This window comes from Thermobia domestica, chromosome 11, assembly GCF_964235325.1.
Source record: "Thermobia domestica chromosome 11, izTheDome1.hap1.1, whole genome shotgun sequence".
NCBI lineage: Eukaryota > Metazoa > Arthropoda > Insecta > Zygentoma > Lepismatidae > Thermobia > Thermobia domestica.
Genome location: NC_137464.1, coordinates 183,468,726 through 183,494,198, shown reverse-complemented (window position 1 = coordinate 183,494,198; position 25,473 = coordinate 183,468,726). Strand labels below are relative to the sequence as shown.

Below are 25,473 nucleotides of genomic sequence, written 5' to 3'. Positions count from 1 at the left end.
ATAAGTAAAAAATATTACGCTATTTCACTTTCACTATCTTAAAAAGCAGTAACAACTATCTATCTACTCCAATAATAGATTCCCGAAGTCTTAAGATAAAAGGATGTAACAGGATTGAGGGTTTTGGTAAATAGCGGTTTAGTTCGTTATTTAAGGAAATTTTTACAAAACAGATAATGTTCAGGAGAGGAACATGTTGAAATTAAGAGGTTTCACTCTAAGAGTATCTATTCTGCATCTACCTTCCGGCGGTTCAGCAGTAGAAAGCTCACCTATGGTATGAGAGGTTCTTGGCTTGATTTACGCCATCTGATTTAGTGATTAAATAAATAAATAAATAAATAAAAAGCTCGTGTTCGTGGGTTTTCTTAACGTTCTCTCGTTTCGTACAACATTTACATCTCAGCAATTCTTACATCACTTTCATTAATCTTACATCTTCCTTACCCTAAAGGACATCAACTAGATTTTTTTAACCTACCTTTAATTTGTCTATGGGTGTAAGAAGTATTCTTGCCACATCAAGAGCCACATTTCCCTGTCCTAGAACAGCCACAGTTTCCACGTCTAGATCTACGGACAAATCCCTGTCAGCAGGGAGGCCATTGTACCAACCTACAAACTGTCGGGCCGAAAGAACATTCGGTAAATCTTCACCGGGAATACCGAAGTGTTTGTCTAGTTCAGCTCCATATGACTGTAAATTTAAATTATATGAATCAAAAAAAGAAGAAAAAGCAAGCATTAGCAAGATTGGAAATTTGTTTATAGAATCAAACCATAAAATCTTACAAAAGACGGAATGAACAACTTTACAATATTTTCGAAGTTACATAACATATTTTCATTTTCATTTTCATTTTCGTGTGTCTATGATGAAAACGAATGAATTCATGGCAGACGAATGTAGACGTTTCATGTTCTTCACGTTCCCAACAGGTAAAATCTTGATTTTCACTTTCATGTGCAAAATCTTCACTGTTATATTGTTCAACAGATCGGCGCCAAATTTTAAACCTTTTTTTATCCTTTCGTTATTCTCTGATGACTGAGATACATAATTATTACAATGAAAAACATAAATAAAATAATAAACAGAAACATAAACAATGCTTAATATATATGCAAAACATTAAGAGAAAAATAAAAATACATTAGTTTTGATTTTTACGGGCGGGAAAGAAGTTTATCTACCGAATTTAACTTGTGGTAGAGCATGAATCTATGCTGCGAAGGATTGCTGGTTCGATCCCTGGCTACATAAGCTTGCAGGTCTTCAACATTATATCTACAAATACTTTTTTAGAATTTTTCCTTTTTCCCTCGCAGTTTCCATTCCAACCACGCTTACTCTAGCTGATAGATCTGCCACTATGTCACAGAGATCTGTCAGATGTATTAGTGTATATGGTTACCACGTACGTAATCGATTCCTATTCATTCTGCCTCCACTAGACCCTTTTTCCTTTATCCATATATATTAATAATTCTGACAGTAGTCAGTGAGCATTTGATGTTTAATACGATATTTTTCATCTCGTAGCAAATCCGTAATACGATACAGAAGAGCACGGAAGTACCTTATTGAATTTATTTAAACAGTACAGTGGACTCTCGATTTGAAAAAAAAAAAAAAAAATCGACTTACGAACATTATTTTGGAGGGAGGTACAAACGCACTAACACGCCTTTTCCGACGCGCTCAGAGTGTTTTCTTATGTGTACTTTAAATAATATCTGTTAGAACTCCATGTTCAAAAACTACTTTTAGATCTTTTTTGCAGTTCTTTCAGTCCTACTGACTTGTTTAATTCAGAGTTACTTATTTGCCTTTAAAAAGGATGATGTTATTTTTGTTCCATGTTCTTCATCACAGGAAAAACTAAAATGTAAGAAAATACATATAGTGCCAAGTTTCTGTGGCTAGAACGGATTACTTGTATTTAATATAGGAAAAATAATTTCAATTTATGAAGGTTTCAGTTCACGAATAGCGATACGCGGCACGGAATAAGTTTCTAATCCGAAAGTCAATTGTATATTGTTCTTAAGAGCTATTTACACGTAGAATGTGCATCACTACCAGAAATATATACGTAACACTTAGAAGTATGTGTGTAACTGTCAGAAGAAGACAAGCAACAATAGACACAATATGCTAGTTAACAGTATAAATGAGGGGCAGTCAAGAAGTACCCAGAATTTCGTTGGAACTATTTATTACGATAATGTAGGTACACATTCACTTAATCGTCTTCAAAATAGGCTCCTTCAAAACACACACTTGTTCCACCTCTCCTGCCATTGCTGGAAACAGCGCTGAAAGTCCTGTTTTGATGTGTTCCGAAATTCAGCCGTCGCATTGATTTGGATGTCTTCTTCAGTCGCTCGCACAAACGAACATCCCCCTCCTGTACCATCCTCTCTATTCACCTGATTTAGCACCAGCGAATTTCTGGCTTTTCCCCACAATCAAAAAAGGCCTCAAAGGTAACCGTTTTGCCACTGTAGAAGGCATCCAAACCAACGCGACGGCCGAACTTCGGAACATACCAAAACAGGATTTTCAGCGTTGTTTGTAGGAGTGGCGGAGTGCTGCAACAAGTGTATTCCACAGAGCGTATTTTTAAAGCGGTATCGCATCGCAGTTTGCGATGCAAAAACACGGAAATGCGATACAAATTGAAAATTGTATCGCAAACTGCGATGCACCTTTGCATCTTTCATTATTACCACGGAAGCTAAAATAAGGAACAAATTGAAAAAATATGACTATTATTTCAAAAAAAAAATTTCCTTGAACGATCGGTTGCTGCAAGAATAAATGCCTCGACTTTGTGTTAAAAAATAGTTTTCCACTTTGTCTTTCCTTCCCTTTGTCAGTTTGTTGCTAGTGGGTAATCCTCCAGACCTTCTCGGGTTTCGAGTTATCCTATTCTTGTTTCTGAATGTGTAATGAAAAAAAAGGCCCCTTGAAGAAAAGTTGCATTGGCAGCACAGAAAACAAATTAAAACTATATTGGACATAGCCGATATATGGTGCAGCATGAATGGGCTAGTAAAACGCAGAAGTGAGTACAATAGATCATTGAAACAGTAACGGCATTCTTCAGCGCCGAAAACAGAAAAATACACTCGTTTTCTCTCTTTTCTTTTCGCTTTTCATTTGAAGTACCGATATACCGACTCATATCAACATACAGTATTTGCAAGATTTCTCCTCGCAAGACGCCACGAACCTAACTCAGAAAACATCCCGACCAAAGAGACTCTCTCTCTCTCTCTCTCTATATATATATATATATAATTATTCTATAATTACTCATTATGGTGCAGACAATGCGATAGAGAATTTACAAATTGCAACACAAATTGAAATGTAAAAAAAAAAAAAAAAAAAAAGTTATATATACATATGCAGTACACAAATATATAAAAATCTATTCCTGTAGTACAAAACTGTAAATTATTACAGATAACGAACAACATACTCTTCAGCGCCATATATATATTCATTCTCGAAACATGTGTATCAGAATTTACCCTTAAAGCATGAGATTTTGTACAGATGTCATCTATCAGTTCACATTACATCCTTAGAAAATGTAGAAGCTACACAAACATTAAAGTTTAAGAGTTAACCCTAGAAAGTCCGTGCTCGAATCTGCTACGTGGAGGACCAGGGAGGGAGTGGTCGAATTGGCCCGCGCTGGTTTTAAGTAGCTTTCTGAAGATACTTGTTCAATTTGAGTTAACGTGTTGAACTAAATTTCAAAAAAGAAACTTTTCAAGGAATTGTGCATTTTATTTGAAAAAGGGGGGCTCAATCCAGTGCGTAAAACTGTTTATATATTATACCAAAGTTCTTATAATACTATGATTAGAAAACCAGGAATCATGATTAGGATTTAAATTTCTCGGTTTTCGGCATCTAACAAGGGAACCTTCCGAAAATGATAGTTGCAGTGAAAGATATGGCCTATGCCAATTGAAAGAGCTGTAACAGAGATGAGCATTCCCCAATAAATAGCTGCCCATAGCAATAGGTTCAAGAAATATAAGGGGTGGAAGTTCGGAAAAAAGCAAGGTTCGACAAGGGGAAAAAGTGCAAATTCCGCAAAAAAGGGGGGGCACGGCAAAATACATGCTGACAAGTGATGTATAGAAAGATACTTGCCACAATAGGGAACAAATGGAGGCCACCAGTAGGGTTAACAGTGTTGCCAACTGCAATAAAAAGTACGTGTTTTTCAAAGAGCATTATATGTAGTGAGTGCAATATTCAGTGTCATGTAGAACATAAGATATGGCGTGTATAATCAGTGGTACAATCTAACAAAAGAGAATAGAAAAAAACAGAAGTACGAAAAATACGGAAAAAACGTAGTTGGCCATAATGCGCCACATTTGATCACGAGCTGTGCATATTAGAATGAACAAAACAAGAAGCACCGACTATGCAGGAAACCGACGTCGAAAAGAAAAACGAGTTCCAAAGTTGGCAGCACTGGGCATGAGCATCCAGACAAGTCTAATATAGTTAGGCCACTCGCTTTACAAAAAGAAAATTCCGGCAACAGGCATCACTCAGAATGCATCAATGCTAGAGTAGTTGAGGCAATGCCAAGTGGGAGAACATGAAATAGTTGGGTTGAGCCAACAATCTATAATAGAAGTAAACATTATGTCATGGTTGAGACGTATGTGGGAATATAGAGGGTGTCCCACCAAACTTTGTGATCTGAAAGATTTGAGAAACGAACAAAAATGTGATGGATCCAGTTGTGCAGGAATGTACCAATGTCAGGGGATGATAAAAGTCTGTGAGAAGCAAGTGTCCCAGGACCCCCATCATAGGGCCCCAGGAGCCAACTTCAAACTTTCAAATGGCAACAGGGACCGAGTGGTACCTCTCTCCATAGATCATGGAATGTGCAACAACACATATACGAAACATTTACTATATAAAGCATGTTTTTCAAAATGGCCACTACAAATATATATTGTGTCTTAACACGACATCGAACATTGTGATCTCAAATTGCTGCGAAGCGAAATGAGATGTTGCAAATCCAATTGCACAGGAATGTACTCATGTCGAGGGCCAAGAAAACTTTGTAAGAAGCAAGTCCCCAGGGTCCGCATCATAAGGCTCGAGGGGTCAACCGCAACATTTCAAATGGGAACAGGGGGCGGATTATATTTCTCTGGATAGATACAACACCGCCTATAAGAAACATTTGCCATATGAAGCACGGGTTTCAAAATGGGCGCCAAAAATGCACGTTGTTCTTGTCACCGAGCAGATATTTTTGGCGGTCATTTGAAATCCCATATAGTAAATATTATTGATATGCGTTGTTGCATATTCCATGATTTATCGAAAGAAACATAACTCGACCGATGGTGCTATTTGAAAGTTTGAAGTTGGCCTCTGGGACCCTATGATGGGGGGCGTCTCACAGAAGTTTCACGCCCGCTGACATGGGTACATTCCTGGACAACGGGATGTGTCACATTTTTTTCGCTTTGAAACTATTTCAGTCCCAGAGTTAGGTGGGACACTCTGGATACATCATATAGGTGGTGATAGTACTGCAGACAGCAACACACAGCAGATCAAGCCTTTGATTATGTTTGCTTTCTACTGGTGTGGATATGTGATAGAAAGACCACCAAAGGTTCCGACACCTCTAAATTACTGTTTCGAGACATTCACAGGCGATCATTGTACCATGTATGACGGATTGGCAGTATTCCGCTGTGCTCACTGCAAATGTATCTTCTGTTTGGACCATTGTCTCATCGAACAATTGCACGTACAATGTGGACGAGCATGTACAAATGATGCGAAGGCTAATGCCTCTTGCCGGAATTTTCTTTTTGTGAAGCGAGTGGCCTAACTATATTAGAATTGTCTGGATTTTCATGGCAAGTGCTGCCAACTTTGGAACTCGTTTTTCTTTTCCACTCTAAGTACGTCGGTTTCCTGCATAGTTGGTGCTTCTTGTTTTGGCGCATTATGGCCAACTTCGTCTTTTCCGTATTTTTCGTACTTCTGTTTTTTTCTATTCTCTTTTGTTAGATTGTACCACGTCATATCTTATGTTCTACATGACACTGAATATTGCACTCACTACATATAGTGCTCTTTGAAAAACATGTACTTTTCATTGCAGTTGGCAACACTGTTAACCCCATTGGTGGCCTTCATTTGTTCCCTATTGTGGTAAGTCTCTTTTTATACATCACTTGTCAGCATTGTATTTTGCTGTGCCCCCCCCCCTTTTGCGGAATTTGCACTTTTTCCCCTTGTCCAACCTTGCTGTTTCCTGAACTTCCACCCCTTATATTTCTTGAACCTATTGCTATGGGCAGCTAATTTTTGGGGAATACTCATCTCTGTTACAGCTCTTTCAATTGCCATAGGCCACATCTTTCACTGCAACTATCATTTTCGGAAGGTTCCCTTGTAAGCCCATTTAGCCCGTTACATTTTTGAGGGATGACATCCCTCGGTGAGCACACTATCCGGGGAAAGGGAAGAAAGAAAGGATTGGGGAAGGAAGGCGGCGGCCTAGGACCTATAAAGTAAGTACCGCCCCGGCATTTGCCTGGTGTGAATGAGGAAAACCCAGGAAAACCTCATTCAGAGTGGCTGGCCTGAAAAAGCGTTTTACACTTTTTTGACCGAGTGCCCCACCGGGAATCGAACCCGGGACCGCTCGCACCGAAGGCGAGAACGTTAGCGACTACGCTACGCGGGGGCCACTATGCAAAAAACCAGTATTATAACTAACACTCGACAAGTTCTATGAAAGCCTAAATGTTTATATAAAGGAGAAAAGTAACATAAAGTTATACATGTTTTACATATAAAAAAAAAAAAAAAAAAAAATGAAAGAAATTTTGGGAAAACAAAGATGGGTAGCACTTATGACAAAAGGGGGATCAAATCGGCCCGCACAACATGAATTTTTTTTTTTTTTTTTTTTTTTTTTTACAAAAAGCAATGCAGTATATTCCAGTTGAAAAAAAAGTGAAAAAGAACCTTTCATCAAAAGGTACAATAACAAAAAAAAAAAAAAAAAAAAAACACAGAAACCTGAATACATATAAACTAAATAAAAAAGAACTCGCGGGCAAAACTGACCCCCCCCCCCCGGTCTTTCTAGGGTTAACGATAAAACGATAATTTTGGGCTGCATACAATTAACTATGCTGTGTACTGTCGTCTTGTTAGTGTCGTGATGTAAAGCTTGGTGAGGGTTATAGTTCAGAATTAATTTCACGTTAATAGGTGACGTGGTTGTTCTACACCATCAATTTTCAGATTTAGGGAAAAAATTGTTTCCTTGATATTTTCGAAAACTAATCATGAGGATTTACATTCACTTATATACTGTTCAGCTCAATGGGATCAATCGATTGGTATACACCTCATCTTTTGATATTTTCTCTGCTAAATACGAACTGTAGAATGTATTCACCATTCCAATCCAGAAACGGCAATGAAGTGATGTATTCTTTTCTACTATCATATGTTGTAGTTGTTCTTTAAGTCTAATATTATAAAGCATAATAGATATTTTTCATGTAAATAAATGGACAAATTTCAACAATCATTAACTACATACAAGGTCGAGTAAGTCCACATTCTTTTTTTTTTTTTTTTTTCTATTCGAAAATAACGGAACAAATCTCAGCTAAGATGAAATTTAGTCGTTAAATATTAAATACAGATATACGTTGTGTTAAATAAATTTATAAATTATAAGCTTATCTTTTCGCAGCTATTACAATTTTCTTTAACAAAAATGAATACAAGTACCGTAGTTAGTCAATTGATTTATGAATGAACAACGAGGTGCAAGGAGGACAAATACAACGGGGTATCGGGAAGTTTTATTACTATGAACTAACAGAGACAGAGTGTTGAGTTTTATGTTTTTCCTTAATACTTCTCTACACAGTCTCCGTCCAGAGTTTCGCATTTTTCCCACCGTTTTTTGACCTATCGAAGGATGTCATTGTAGAACTCTGTCGATCGTATGGAAACCCATTGTTTAATCTCCATTATCATCTACGTTGTTAAAATACTGACACCGACGTTGGTTCTGTGGAAATCTGTGGAAACAGGAAGAAATCGACTGGTGTGAGATCAGGATTATAAGGCTTCGGTAATATTTCAAAGCTACATTTAGCAACTTCCATTGATGATACTTGGGGAGTACGAATGGTGCACTGTCCGCAAAGAGACGATTTATTATTATTATTATTATTATTATTATTATTATTATTATTATTATTATTATTATTATTATTATTACAGTAAAACCTGTCTTCAACGGACCCTTTATTAAACGGAAAACTGTCTTAAACGGAAATATTTCACGGTCCCATGAATTTTGGAGAACAAAACGTGTAAAAAGTCCCTTAATTAAGCGGACACTGTGTTACGCGGACAACGGAAAGAAAAATAAACACTTAACGGAAAATTCTGAGTTCCGGACTACAGCGTTTAGAAGATGTTTAGACATTTTGTGAGACATATACTCTACACTGTCTGCGATAAAATGTTCGTTCTTTTGTTAAATATTTCTGGGCAGTGTTTACCTTCCCCAACCACTACTCATATTCACCCCCACAAATGAATCCCCGCAACTTAATCAAGAATCATACGGAATATCGGAAAAAAGAAAACAAGATAGAGGAAGAAGAGGAATACGATACCGAGTTCGAAGAAGAGTGTAGAATAAATACATGTCAAGATGCTCTCAGAAGTTTAAAGGAACTGCAAAAATTTGCCTTACGGAAAAATGATTCTGATTCACTTAGTATAATTTCTCAGGCTAAAGTGTATGCGGAAAGTCAAGCAACTAAGCAGCAATGTACACAGAAAACCCTGCTTGGCTATTAGAAAAATAAAGAAAACGTGTGCATAGTATATTTTGTATTCATTTCAATTTTTTGTGTGTTTATTCGTAGAAGAAAGAAGTACTGTAACGAACAATGTACGTACAGCAATATATTTTCTCAGTATGCCCCTTTATAAGCATGTATCTTTAAAAAAAAAAAAAAAAAAAAAAAAAAAAAAAAAAAAAAAAGATGAAAGGTCTACCTCCACTAAGCGGAAACCTGACTTTAACGGAAATTTTTGCAAGTCCCGCTCGATTCCGCTAAAGACAGGTTTCACTGTATTATTATTATTATTATTATACCGTGACGTTTTAGCTTATTGAGAAGGTTGCAACTGAATTATCGGACATAGTATTTCATGAATTCAGTCAATATCCCGTTGTTATATATTTGGTAAAGTTTTGAGTTTCAGCGTCCATTTCAACAGTGAGACTATATGAGAGTATCTTTGGTTAAAAATGAAATTTAATACTGTGATTTCTTCTTGATGTTTCTATATAATTCACCTTGTGTATGTTTTGTGGTTATTTTATACATATTATGTTTATATATGTTACGTTTAGATATATGTTATCATGGAATAAAATTATATATTTGAAACAATCTTTGGAAGTTTCTAGAAGAAAGTTAATACAATAGTTTGTTTATATATATATATACTGTATATTTTGTCACGATTCAGTTTTCTAATGTTTATTAAACAGCATCGTAACTTCCTCAGAACAGAACAGTAGTATGTGCCAATTATAATACCACCCTTCTGAAGGTAGTCTGTAAATTGATTCAAAAAAAAAAAAAAAAAAAAAAAAAAACTAAGGGTATGACCTTATTGCAAACTTCTTCACTTTCGCCTTTTTGAGAGGTGAGGAGTGCTTCCACTCTTTGCTCATCTCTTTTGTTTCACAATCAGGATCATATACACAGATCCAACATTCGTTCATAGTACACGGGTAAAAAATCCTCGCTCTGCACAAATTATATGGCTGAGCCAACAATAAGATCTATTTGCACCCATTTAAGACAATAATTAAAATCGAGCAAGGAAAGATTCCAGAAAATTAAAACGCACAAGTATAAAAACGATAGACAAATGTCACAGCAGGTAAAGATTTTACTCAGTCGTACCACACACACATACACAGTAAAAGGGGATGTTAGTTAAAACAATAACAGGCTAATTTTCCTTCCCAGGGCTGCTCGGCGAGAGGTGTACGCAGGGCTCGCCCTTTTAAGTAGGAATAAAATTGTGCTGTAAGAAATAAAAGGCCATGACAAAATGCTGTGATAAAACAACACCAAGATAAAGCGAATCAAATAGCAACAAAATAATAATAAAAAAAAAAAAACTATGGAAATTAAAACTAGTACTAAGATGAAAAAAATACGAGTGCAGACATCCATACACAGAACAAATTAAAGCGCTTGAAAAACTTGAATATGCTGTAAAAGTCTCATGAGTCGAGGAATAAAATGTGCATTATTGCCAAGTAGTAATCTCAGATCGAGGAGGATATCATAAGGCAGTCGAAAGCGAGCCAAAGTGCGGCAAGCGACAAGGTGATGATGAATTGACAAGAATGCATCACAAAAGATACAATTCGGAACTGCAACCCCATGCAAGAGATAGGGATGCGTGAGATGGATGTGTCCAATCCACAGGTGAGTTAAAATTATTTCTTCTCGGCAAGACGGTCAGGAACTAGAGATTTGAATTCCTAAGCACGATCCAACGGCATACAATCTGTTGTCATGTTAAAATCCAATTGCCATTGTCGCAAAAGACGAGAACTGAACACCGAGTAAAGGTCAGTGAGAGACAGGAGCGTCAGGAGTTCAATAGAATGAAGAGCTGCATCTTTAGCCACGGAATCTGCCTGCTCATTATTAGGAATATCCATATGGTTGGGGATCCAACAAAATTGGAGAACGGAACCAGCAGCAAGTAGACATTTCAACAAAATACGCTGAACTAGAGGGTAGTACATTAATAAGGCTGGTAAGAGCACTTTAGGAGTCAGATGAGATCAGAATGCAGGTAATAGTATGGATCATAGCGTAATCTAAGGTTTAAGAAAAGTAAACAGCAGAGTACTAAAGATATGCATAAAGGAAGGGAGGCGGCACCCATAGTAGGCATGACCAAGGACAAAAGTACAGCCAACAGATCCATCTTGTTTCGAGTCATCCATATAAAAATGCAAAAAGTCAACATGGTGGTGTAACATAGAGCGAAACTCCTGCTGATATCAATAGTGGTAGATTTACTAGAACATACCAACTAAAATGATATATTAGGACAATTAATCTGTCAAGGTGGAATAGTAAGAAAACCCACGGGATACGTCCGGTATAGCAATAGCCAATTTCTCCGCAAGATCTAATGCACGGATCCTGAAAGGTCTGGAACCACGAGGGCGTACCGCATACCGACGATAGTGGTCACCTGCTTCAAGAACAAAAGAAGAAGGGTGATCAGAAAGTGCTTTAAGACGTGCAAAATAACGGAAGATAAAATAATTTCTGCAATGTTTAAAAGAAGGTTCATGTGCATCAACATAGGAGCTAGGTATAGGACTAGTATAGAAAACATCTATAGGTAAACGAATATCAAGATGATGGACAGTATACAACTGACGTAGAACAGACACCCTAACAGAAGATTAAACCACACAACCATAATCGAGTTTAGAACGGATGAGAGTACTGAAGAGTTTAGAACGATAAAGTCGCAAGAGTACTGTACGATCCACACCCCAGGAAAGATGAGAAAGAACTCTAAAGAAGTTTAGCACTCTGAGGCAAGTATATTTTCAATTACGTAAATGCTGAAACCAAATAAGTCTGGTATCAAATTGCAAGCTCAGAGAACGAACACTATCATCAAACGATAGGCGCATTCCTTTAAAATAAAGGTCAGAATTGGAAACAAAGGTACGTAACAGACAAAAATGAACACATTTAGTTTTGTCGACAGGAAAATGGAAGCAAGTCTAAGCTGTCCAGATGCATACACGACATACTCAATACACTTGCCACTTTCAACACGCTCGCATCACATAACCGAGCACCAATAACTTGCCCTCTTTGGAAATCAGAGACGTTGTCCATTTTACACCCATCAGTCTTCCCAGTTCATTGCACACTTATTCTACTGTTCCTCACGGAATTTGCTCTAACATATCATCAACAGCCCGGCACTGTGGCCGCCTCCTAACCGTTGCCAATCCAGTCATATGACGTGTTTCTAATTCAGGTGTTTCCGTTAAATTGATAATGATCTGTACATAGTGTTTTCTTAAGCTGAAGCGTATTTTATTACCTTTTTACAAGCAGTAAATATGTTTGGTAAACCTCAAAGAGAAAAACAGAATGTCTCAATACATTTTTTAATGAAAATTATTAGTTTGCGCATTGATATTCACATACACACAGAGCGAGCGAGCGAGAGAGAGAGAGAGAGAGAGAGAGAGAGACCGACCGACCTTTATGTAGAATGCAAAAATCCTGCTTTCCCTGCTTCAAAAATCTAGACGAGACTTTTTTTCCTTATAGTGCTTGTAACTTCCTACCTCCCTCCTAAGTGTTCCGCTTTCGTTTTACACTTACAAATTATGTTATGCATAAGTGCCCAGAAGTCTTATAAAATGGTTTTGTCCGTCCGTCGATCTGTCGACAGAAATCAAAGCAAAAACGATAAGAGATATCAAAAAATGAAATGAAATCTTTGAGTTTTACGTCCCACGGATATGCCGGTTAGGCTAAAGGAGACGGTGATGATGAGTAATGAATGAAATGGTGGAATGAAGAAAGTGGGAGGAAACGGGAGGACCCCGAGAAAACCCACGCACACGGTGTTTGTCCACCACAAGGTTCACTTGGCGGGGGCTGTGATCGAACCCGGGACCCCTAACACCAGAGGTGAACGCTCTACCACTGAGCAACCGCGGCCCCAATGAAGAGATATCAAGATTTTTTTTTTCAATCAATTCAGCGTCCCAAGAATGGGTATCATTTCCTTCGTTAATTCTCTATTCAAACAGGAGGTGCTTCAAATTAGTCATTTCCTGTTTCAATGTTTATCGCCATAGAACGAAGACAGTATATCACGTAACCGATAGAGCGATCAGACGTACTGATTTTCGCAGTACAGTATTGTTTTTTAAAGAGCTGTCCTGCGTGTTGCAAACACGCCTAGAAAATCGTGAAATGTCCTGAGCTATAGTAACTTATTTGCAATTTATTTTAATGTTTCATTCCTTATTCACAAGATTCTGAATCAATGTACTCTTTTCCTGAATGATGAACCGCTGTGTTTTATAACATTCCTCAACAGATTAGGAAAGGAGAACAATCAACAAACCATTGTTTTGCAATACATTGTTTTGACTGAGGAGGGGCTTGTTGAAATACTGGTAAGATAGGAAAGATTTCTACTTCAAATAGAAGACATTGATGCTAACCAAGTTACGTAGAAGTTCCCTCGTGCCGGTCTAAATTTACCCTCGTCCCTTAAAATAATCCCACGCTCCGAAAATCGATTTTAAAAAATCTTTAGCCCTATACGAAGTTTCACTGTACGTTCATAAAAATTAACTACTTTGTCATTCATCAAAGCATTTGGAGTTGTGTTTAATTCCTTCAATACTTTTGTTCAGTGCTTTTCTTTTTAACAAAAATGAAAGATTAACTTACGGTTAACGTCAAATGAAATGACATGCGTATTGCCGACGCAATAAACTATCATATTTGTGTCCTAGTTTTCGTTTGCCAGAATCTGGTCACCCAATACAATGACTATACCAAACATTCTACCAAAAATGGAAGTGGTGCAAATGCAATATTATCTGCGACTTAAATACTGATTTCCCCAAAGCAAAGACGACAATTTTTTTTTTTTTTTTTCGAAATGCGGTTTTCTCCTATTGATTCACTGCCTCAAGTATAGGTTCCATCATCTTCACTAGCCCTCTATTCAAGTCTGAAGTGGTTGAAATTAGCCATTTTCGGTTCAATACTTATTGCCATAGAACAAACATGGTAATAGATAGTCACAAGCGGTTTTCTGCAATCGACTCAATATCCCAAAAGAGCAGATCGTTCAAATCCACAAATCTCTACCATAACCGTAAGTAGTTAAAATTTACTACTACTTCCGGCTTCCATACTGAATTTCATGAGGCAACAACGGTAAGAAATATGCAATTTTTGCAATAGATTCAGAGTCCCAGAATAGGTTCAACCTCCTCCGTTAATCTTCTATTCAAACCGGAAGTGGTTCAAATGAACTTTCTCTGGTTTTAACATATATCTCCAGAGAACAAAACTGCTATTAGCTATAGAGGAGCCAGAAAGAGAAGGTCTCTGACAGCTCGCAACGGCGTTGCCATTACTCACGTGTCAAGGCTTTTTCGGTGCATCTATAATGGCAGTTTTCTTAATTATGTAAAACAGAATGATCGTGGTTGGTAACACTAGCACCAAAGTAGGGTTTATTTTTTTGCTTTGCACGTTTGGAAGAAACTTCTGAGACCATCTCATGATTGCTCTTCTATAGCGACAAGCTGTTTTCTGCAAATAGTTCAGAGTCTAAAGAGAACCGCATCACAACCCGCAACACTACCAAAACCAGAAGTGATTGATATTTACTACTCCTTCCAGTTTCAACTTTGATATCCATAGAACAAAAACGGTATAAGATATCGAGATCCGGTTTTTTGCAATTGGTTCATCTGTCCAAAAATAGTTCCACCTTCTCCATTAACTCTCTATTCAATCGGAAAGTGTTCAAACTAACGATTTCCGACTTCAACGTTTAACGCCAAAGAGCAAAAATGATAATATATAGCGACAAGTGGTTTTCTGAAATCGATTCAACGTGTCAAGAGAATATAGCATCGCAACCCGAAACACACTAGCAAAATCGGAAATGGTTAAAATTTAATACTTCTTCTGGTTTCAATACTGATTTCCGTAGAGCAAAAACGGTACAAGTATCGAAATGCTTTTATTATTATTATTATTATTATTATTATTATTATTATTATTATTATTATTATTATTATTATTATTATTATTGCAATTGATTCAGCTTCCCAAGATTAGGTTCCATCTCTTTCATTAACACTCTATTGAATCTGAAAGTGGTTCAAATTAACCATTTCCGGTTTCAATCTTTATCACCATAAAACAAAAACAGTAAGGTAAAGCGAGTAATGGTTTCTTGATATAATTCAGCGACTGAAGAACAAGTTCTATCTTTGATCTTATCAATTTATTGCAACCAGTAGTTATAGATGTACTACTTCAAGTTTGAATGCTGAATTCCCATACTTTGGAAGTATATTGTAGTTTCACACTGCGAAACGAAACGAAACTCACTTGTTATGCATTTGATCACCTTGTAGATGAGTTCGTCAAATGTTAGAGTTCAGTTATAATACACATTTTACTCAAATTCCTTATGAAAAGATACGCTAATGGTGTGAATCAATGGTACCTGTCTTATGAGATCTACACATGAAAGAGAAAGCGAAGAGTAAGCAACACCTGTACCACAATCAAAGTAGGGAAATCTTGATATCATCAATCTGGTTAAGTATACAATACACATGATACAAGGAGGATTCTGCCATACTTGATGGACAGCTCCACAATGAGAACATTTCTCGAGTTCACACCGTACTTAATTTAAAAATCTCAAAAACACTTACAAAGACGATACCATGATAAGCTTCCTTCAGATCGCTTAACGTAATGTCTGTTCCTAAAGTCACATTGCCAACAAATCTCACACCTTTAGTTTTAGCAGTCTTCGTAAATGTGTTTATCACATTTTTCACTTCTGGGTGATCAGGTGCAACTCCAAACCTCACCAAACCAAAAGGCACAGGAAGTTTGTCGTATATGTCAACCTCTACATTTGGTATTACCTGTAAGAAAAGAAAATTTTGTGTTTTATCTTCAACAATACTACGTGAAATATAAAGGCAAAAACACCCACACTGCAAGAGTTTAGTTTTACTACTGCAAGAGTTAAATGCTACATTTTTGAGAACGAAAATATTCAGTATATACAACTCATCTTGTAAACAACTATCATCAATATACAAAACGGGTTTACTTGACATATTTGGAAAACAAATTTTTCCAATATCTCGTTCAATCTAATTTCATTTCATCACGTACTTAGAAAGATCAAGGTACAGTAGATTTGCAAGAACAGAATTATGCGTCACTGGTCAATCTTCCTTTTTGCCTTCCAGCTATGTGTGGCACATTTTCCGTAAGACTATTTTAATCGTAGTTGTTTGGTTCATATAAACAAGTTTAATAAGTTTATTTTTCATAGTATGTTTAACTAAGCCATTTATCTATATCTTTATTAAAGTGGACTCTTATTTACTGAGTCTAATAATTAATGTATTATTAATTGTACTGTTTCGGTGTTTCTTGAAATCTTCCTCAGCAGATTTACGCAACTCACGTTTATCTCGCTTCTTAAAATTTTACCATCCATTATGGTGTATGCATGGAAAACAATAAATAGAAGAGATACTTCATAATATGTTAATGTAAATTTCTTGCAATAGAATCTACTTCTTTTAAAGGTTTTATTGGTGTGAGCACCTTACGAAGAAGAATTTTATAAATTTACATAATTTCCTGCTAGTTCGTAGGTATTTTGTTCACTTCTACTGGGAACTTTGTTAAAATGCTGGTTACAATCTTAAATATACGTTAAACGTTATTTGCACGTTTAATTTTCCGTGATTACACACTTCTTTAATTGGCGTGGGATACTTCAAAACGTAAATCTTTACACCATATAGTAAATACTCTACCAACTTACAACAAAGTAACTATGATGTTTTTGAGTGCTTTTTTTTTTCTTTTTTTTTTTCCTTCTTTTGTTTTGTCATCGACTAGAAATATTTATCCATCTGTTTGTGTTTCCAGGTCTAATTGTGGTTTGTTTCAATTTTTCGGTACTAACTAAATTTTGAAACATTGATTGTTGTTCCTTATATCTCTTTCTGGATTCTGCGAAGTGTGTTTCGCTTACAAAATGACTAACGTCCAGCTTTCCTCCAAGGACCCAGGGATCCCGTGCAAGAAAGATGGTGCGCTAGCTACTAGACCAGCGGGTAGGGTATAGATAATTTTACCTTTTATTATAATCTATGTAATTTTTATGTAACATATTGAGTTAATGAAGGTTCTTATTTGCATATTAAAACTTGTGACTGGTGACAATGAAATCACACTACCTGTCTAGGCTCTTCGAACTTCAGTTCTTTGTTGTGACAAAAAATGTCCAATATCATTATCAACTTATCGGAAACTTCGCACACAGTAGTAGAATATAAAATACTCGTAACCTAAACAAAATAAAACACTGGGATTTAAATATAGGGTTGTCTACGATATATTAACCCTTTGGAAGGGGGGGGGGGGTGAAAATTGATAATATTTTTATTATGATTTAAAAACAGCATCCGAACGTACCATTGTGTTTGATTACCTTCTTCCATTTTTCCGGCAACATCATAATTCCGTTGGTATAGAACATTTGTGGTTTCTGGTCAAAAAATTGTGACACATGGTTTTCAGAGACCTCTTTTGAAACAAACTTAACACCATTCAGGGACTGTAGAGAGTGAAGCAAATAATAGACTGGCGTTGCCAGGTTCAGTCTATACCGTGAATGATATTAATTACAACCGATTAGATTATGAACTGATCCTCGGTTTGAGCCTCTGGAGGACGACCTATAATTGTGGCTAAATATCCATTTGCTTTCTACCCGTGGTTCGGAATGAAGAGAAATGAAATGAAATGAAATCTTTAAGTTTTACGTACCACAGTTATGCCGGTTAGGCTAAAGGAGATTATGATTATGAGAAATGAACGAAACGGTGGAATGAAGAAAGAGAGAGGAAACGGGAGAACCCGAGGAAACCCACAAGCACGGTATTTGTTCACCACAAGGTCCACACGGCGCGAGTTGGGATCGAAACAGGAACTCCAAGCACCGGACGTGAACGCTCTGCGTCCCCTCTGCGCCCCCTCGCAGAACCACTGAGCCACTGCGCCCCCTCGGAATGAAGAGAATTTACACATGCGACATAAGATGAATACTGAATACTCTCAAGTATACAATTTGGGCAACGAAGATATATTGGCAATGCCAGTTGAAGAAAATGAAAACACGACACACAAATACGTCCATTAAACGTATAGATCACCACCATCAAAATAATAATTTAAAAAAATATATATTTAACGATTTTCTATGAAATGCCCTTGTTATTGTGATTTACTTATAATAATTCACGATTTGCTTTTCACACTATTTTCCATGGGGAAATGGAGGCAGCAGCTCCTCCGTAACTGTCTCCTTGCAACGTCACAAGACTGCTAATGGATCTTGTTGTAGACAAGAATTCTCTCACAATGCATAATATTCCCTGAGATGTTATTTACTTTTGAATTTCCAGTACATCACAGTTGAATAACCATTATACTTATATAACTCAATCCTATGACGAGGTTTCTGACGAGCACTTAATAATTTTTCACAGAAAAGAAATGTTGGGTTTAAGAATATTAGCTTCGGCGAGAAGTGTTTTAAATTTGTAATATACTTACTAAAAAGAAAAAGAAGTTGCGAGGTAGATTGTTGTTTTTTATTGAAACTGGATTATACGATTTAAGATCATACGAATCAACTTAGGGATGTACCGATACCACTTTTTCACCGATACTGAAGAGGGTGATACTGCCGATACCGATACTTTTGGACACTTTTCTTATATATTATTAGGACTTTTCACAATAATAAAATAATCAACATTGTAACAGGGTATATTAGATATAAGGCTAAAATTTGACATACAAATACAAAAAGCAGAATTTCATATTAGGTTCTACAAAAAATATATATTTCCTCTAAATTTAATCCAGCTCACATAAAATGAACTAAAAAGCAGCAAATATATAGTGTAAACTTAATTCTAAGAGTCAATGATTGATATTTAGAGTGATAATGTACTTTGATAGTTACAATGCATTTACTAGTCTCTATTACATACATACAGTGGCGGCGATTGGAAGTTGAAAGTGGAAAGAGCAAGACATGTTCTGAATATTTGAATATCAATGTGAGTTTTTCTGATTGTTTCTAACACTGATTAACGAAAGGTTGTATAATTAATAGGATACTACTTTTTCAGTTAAATAGCGTATATTGTATTTCATATTTTATTAAGTAAATTGACAAGAACAACGCAACCCTTTGTAATCTTAAACGAAGATCTAAGAAGAGATCTGATTCCTTCCTCATGAATATCTTAAAATTCTGGAAAACTGTGATTTGGCCAGTGGTCAGTTAGTCAGTGCCAACCGGTCACTATTTGATACCAAAGTGTTCATCATCCTTTCAATACCAATATTATCTCTCTATGACTTACCGTTCCCAAGATATTGGCCAAAAAAGTTCCTATTTCGGGAGATTTAAGAAGCCATCTCTCGGGAACCGTACGTCAAAGAGAGATGATATTGGTGTTGATTAGTACCTAAGAGGATGGTGAACATTTTGGTACTAGATAGTAACCGGTGCCACTGGCGAAATGGCTACCTTTCCCCAGATATTGGGCAAAAAAGTTCGGATTTCGGAACATTTAAGGAGCCATATCTAAACCCCAATACGCAACACTGCTGAAAAAGAAAGAAAGAAAGAAAGAGAAAGAGAGAGAGCTAGACAGCTAGCTAGCTAGCTAGATAGATAGATTTTTTTTATTTCTATTCAATAAGATTACATCGGTAATTCTATCACCAATATTTTATAAACTAGACTGTACACTGTTCTACAAATTTAAATTTTCGTATTTATATTCAACGTATAAGTGCATATTATATTTTATACACAAGTTCTTGCTCGTTGAAGGTACAAAGAACATCATTGTATGTCCATATATTTGCGAAGGCTACAATATTATTTTGAGATACAGCTTCCTTATAAGCATTATTTATAGCATACTTTAAACGGCGAATATAGATACTCAAAAAATTCAGAGGATAATTGAAACTGCAATATAAATGATATCTATATACAATGTATGTTGTACTACATGCTAAAATAATCAAAAAGTTAGAGAGAAAAATAGCAGTTGACTTTTTACAGTTAAAATAGCCTACCATGAGTTTACTATTAGGTATTTCATTTAAGTCCAAAACTTTACAGATTAAAGTGCTTACAAATTTCCAAACTGGCTGAACAGCATCACATTCATAAATTATATGTAATCCTGTACCGACTTGCTGGCAGAAAAGACACTTCGGACCATCTAATTTCTTCCATTGATACAGTCTTTCAGGAGTTATTAGCCTATTATGGAAAAACCTCCATGAATTCTGAGCATCATATCCAATTGAGGGAAATCGGCATATTTCAGTCCACGGAATCCTTTCATTCGTCCAACGACATTTATTTGTAATTGGATTAGGACAGCGTTTCCCAACCTTTTTCAACTTGGGGCACACTAAGGGTCTAACTTGAATTTTCGCGGCACGCTCATAGATATTATTATTATTATTATTATTATTATTATTATTATTATTATTATTATTATTTGTAAATAGAAAATACCGTCGTATTTTTTTCTGTGATTACTGACAGAGATGACCTCCTTCTCACAGAGAATAAAACTCGATCGCTGGTTTTCCTCCATCGTAAATCATTATGCTTATTTTTCATTCAAATTCAAAAATAGAAAACAATTCCAATGAAATATAGGACTCAGTCTTTTAAAAATGCACTTTCTTTTTCGAAGCCTGTATCCAACCTTTCACTAAGGAAGATCACTAAATTACAAACGAACAAACAAATCTCTTGTACTTTTAAAACAGAATGGCGGTAATTTGTATGAGTGTTTGCTTTGTCGAAAGGATAGAATGAGATTTTAAAATTTCAAGTTACAAAATAACCTGTAACAATAAAGAAGCAATAATGGTCATAACAATGATAATAAATACTTTTTTTCAACATTAAAAATGTGCAGATAAGTAACACAGTGTAAAAGTTATAATTTATTAACATGGTTAATATACGTCACAATTTTTAAACATTAATAAAATTCTATTTTCGAAATACAATCTATGTACTAGTAATGTATGTACGATAATATATTACAATTACAGTATTTTTCCATTGTAGAGGTTCATAGTAAATACACATATTTCCTGTCTTGCAATTTGGTTCCTATATAACTATTGTTTTCCTTTCCTCGCGGCACACCGGTTGGGAAACGCTGGATTAGGAGATAATGAGAAAGTACCTGTCGATACAGCGTTTTTGATGTTGTTGTAAAATGTATAGTATCGTTTGTTCCAAATCGCAAAAGAGTATATTCAATCTTATTTTCAGCCATATGATCAATTCTTGCCAAAATTGTTTCAGTAAATTCTTAAATCTTCTTAATCCAAGTGTCAAGACAAGTTAGGAGCATTTTGTGAGATTTGATTAATCAAAATGGTCCTCTTCGTACCAACTACCAGTTTCAGATATTAAATCTCCAACTGCATATACAGATAATCGCTTTCATTCAGGACTCAAAGAAATCAAACCTGTGTTTGATCGAAATATTAGACAGTTGTAAACGGGCAAAGAACGAAAGAAACCCAATGTAAATTTTTCCAGATTTGGATAGACATTCATATGCTTCCATGAATTAATAACAGATGAGTAGAAAGAATTTACACCATTAATGCTATTTGTCTATTGGCGGACTAATGGTGGTCTATTGGCGGACTTGGGAAATTTGTGGTCTAAATGCGCAATCAGGCCTGCCAACCTCTGCAATATAATATAACGATGCACAGTAGATATAATTTTCTGATGTCGAACATGAATTAAATGTGACATACATTTTTTTTATAAAATCATAATTTTCGGTCCTTGAAATATGGAAAAATGCAACTATATTGCCAATACAAGCAATATATATATATCAGCATTATGGGGAAGGTGCAGATAATTATACTGTGAGAAATAAAATAAGTACCTCTTATTTGGATGGTCTAAAAAAAAAAAAATACAACTCTCCACTCTTCATGTACTGTACTGTGGTATACAAAAAGCGAAACTCAAAGTTTTGTTGTAAATCTACCAGTTATTCCATGTAACTGATTTATTTTACTTATTCAGAAATTTTCAGTTCCGAGAAACACTCAGTGGAATCATAAACGATCAGTGACAATAACAGTGGGAAGGAAAGGAAACAGAAATAGGCCAGTGGTTGTTTTTAAATTTGATTCTCCTCGTACGCCTGATAGAACTAAACAAACGTAAGCCAGTATTTCCGACCGGCGGTAAACTTTAAATCGCATGATTACCAAGCAGTTAGCCTATTACCGTATGCCCCTCTCTGTCATTTAACAACATAATACAATTAAGGTATTTATATCCGAGACGTTGAAATTTGGAAAATCCATAGCAAATACTTAATTTTCATGACGTCATACCTTTATCAGGAGCATCAACGCAAAGAACTTTGTTGCAAGGTTAGTAGTATAACTTCGCAATCAGGACGTATCGTGTTCTAGTTCCTCGATCAGCTATATGAAACATATTCTTCTCCAAACTGTATTGTCCCTACAACGTTCACTATAACTTACAAATTACAGTTCCAAACCACTAATTACTGGTATTTAGCTCTATTTAAGGACGTTCACTCACTCACTTTGTGCCTTTTGAACTCCCACCTCGAACGTACAGTTTCTCGATGTGTAGTGGGTGTTTCACGTGCTTGAATAGTGAACCGTGATCCGAAAGTCCTGAAGCAATAAAATCCATGACCGGTAACACAGGCAGACACGTGCCTTGGAGTTACCCGAACAGACCCATGATCCAGAGTAAACTGGACAGACTCGAAGACAAAGAAACATTGACATTCACAAGACGAGTGTGTATATATAAGGAGTTAATGTAATTCTAACACATACGATTTCCTTTCTCTCTTTTTCTTCTCATTAAATCTATAATTTTCTTTCTCGCTTTTTGCTTTCATCTGTGTGTGTCAAAGTATTGCATTAAAAGATTACTACAAATTCTATCAGAGTATAATATAAGCGCATGATAATCACAGAAAAAGAAGCTACGTGGCTTACTTACGAAGGATCTTCAAAGTCGATCACGCAAATCTGTAAAACTTGTGTAGAATATAAAATATGCCGCTGAGCCCTAACATAATGTTAAATCTTTTGACAGTGTAAGTTCCAAACCAGTGTATTACTTTTCAGTGTCTTTCAAATCATGAAATTATATCTGAAATATTCAAATCAAGGTATCTTGATTAAGAAGTATCACATCGGGAATCAAACAAATGAACATCCGTGCTTGGATAATGGATATAATTCATCCACTATAAAAATCTGCCATAATCCTGCAGAACTGAACTTTTGGCTGATACCTGGTCGCCAGGACACGGAGTCTATCTTGGCTTCTGGGTCTTTCTAGGTCTTTGGATTTGAGAGGGGAGACCCAGAAAATGGTAACCTAGACGGAAGTCATGACCTAAGTGATTTGTGCCCTGTTCAATTATTGGTCGGAGCACCAGAAAAATGTAATTAATAAGATGCTACAGGCAAAAATATGAAGAATAAAAAAGCTCGCGAAGTAAAAACTTTTTTATAGATTGTTTTCACTGGTGTGGCAGCGTTCATGAAATGTGCACTATCTAATTGTGAGTTATTGCACAATCAGAAAAAAACGTCCAATGGCTATAAATCACTAACATCTGGAGATGAAGTTATGAAATAAAAAAAAGAAGAAGAAAGAGAAAAACGGCACAGGATATATCGAAAGAAGCGCTCTGCTTGTCCCCGTAGCAATCCCGATAATATGGACCTGCCCAAATGTTTTAAATGGGAAACCATTTAATTCGATACATCATTCAAAGGATAATGGAAAATAAACAACTAAGAAAAAGTTTTTCATTGGGGCACCGTTTACGAAGTGCCCACAAGTTTCACTGTCTTTTACTTGAATGTGCAAGAATTGACAATAAAATGGTGGCCATTCGTGAACTTGCCTTACACGAAAAACACTTTTCTACTTTAGCTGTTTCATTTCTCTTGATCCTTTTAGTCATGTATTAACTACTATACACTTTACTATTTAAAATTTTCGGATCACCTTCCGGGACTCCATATTAAAGACTGTGGAACAAATAGAACGCTACATTTGATACGCCTTCTGACATTTTCCTCCTGTTTTCCTTCATCCTCTCATCTTCAGCAGTTTATATGAGTGGTGTTCAAGTCAGTCCGGAACTTTTTGTTTTACAAGTTTGAAATCGACTTCCATGGTGAAGATGGTGCATGCAATAGGAACTGGCAACTAGTTAATGTTACTGGTAGGCGGTACTCTTTTTGCGCCTCAGTCTGGAGACCATTATTCAATACGGGCGGACAACAGTGTGAGTGTGTACAGGAAAGAGCATGTTGTTTTGTATGTTTTAGTGAAAGAGGGAATCAACTACTTTAAATTCACAGATGGCTTCACTTGCAGTATAGTGATAAGACACTCGGCGCAGTGCATTTGAATGATGCACCAGCTTCAAATGTCTCTTTCACACGATGTCATCGAGTGATGTGAAAGTTGAGTCACTGCTTGTTAAGCATTGTTTTAAATTGGAGCTTTCGTACGATTACACCGCAGTTGCCGTCACTAACCGCCCTCGTGCAACTCTCAGTGTCCGTCACTCGAGGAAAAGCATTGATTTAAATTGTGGCTTTCGAACGGAGACACTGAAGTGATCGTCATCGCACAAGGTTGCCACTAGTATAGCTTGATGTCTATATACAGATGGTGATCAGAAAAATGGAAACACCTGAACGAAATTGCAACGTACCAGATTAATATGGTGTCGAGCCACCTTTCGCCTTCAGAACAGTCTTGATGGAGGCATAGAGGTCGTGAATGGTAGCAAGTGGAATTTTACACCATCCCTCGTGCAGAGCATCGGCCAGTTCTGTGAGAGAGGATGGAGGTGGAAATCGTCGCCGGAGTCGTGTTTCCAAGACGGACCACAGATGTTCAATTATGTTGAGATTTGCGGATTGGGCGGGCCAGGGGAGGTGTTGAACTTCATCCCGATGTTCCTCAAACCACGCTGCAACAACGCCAGCTGTGTGAATGGGTGCATTATCATCCTGGAAGATGGCGTCATTGTCCGGGAACAACATCCGGACCATAGGATGCAAGTGGTCTCCTAAAATTGCGACATAATCGTTGGCAGTGATTCGTCCGCTAAGTGTGACCACAGGACCCAATGAAAACCATGATATTGCGGCCCACAGCATCACCGAGCCACCGCCATGTTTCACAGTTGGGAGGAGACACTGCAGATCATAAGCTTCTTTTGGCGTTCTCCACACATAAACACGGCCCGTGGTTGGGAATAGGGTGAAGGATGACTCATCCGACCATATCACACGTTTCCAGTCCTCAACGGTCCAAGTTGCATGGTCGCGGCACCATTTGCGGCGTGCGAA

At 36.6% G+C, this 25,473-nt stretch overlaps 1 protein-coding gene across 3 annotated transcripts in view; it reads right to left on the bottom strand.

Annotated features, from left to right (window-relative positions):
* dare (NADPH:adrenodoxin oxidoreductase, mitochondrial) overlaps positions 1 to 25,473 on the bottom strand; it is a 126,297-nt gene that overhangs the window by 35,538 nt on the left and 65,286 nt on the right. For 2 of the 3 annotated variants that reach the window (XM_081731416.1, XM_081731415.1), the window contains exons 3-4: positions 15,630 to 15,848; positions 482 to 697 (exon numbers count right to left, since the gene is read on the bottom strand). In XM_081731416.1, the coding sequence (XP_081587542.1) occupies positions 482 to 697; positions 15,630 to 15,848 (435 nt within the window). The remainder of the gene's footprint in view (positions 1 to 481; positions 698 to 15,629; positions 15,849 to 25,473) is intronic. The other variant, XM_081731417.1, reaches the window with a different exon arrangement.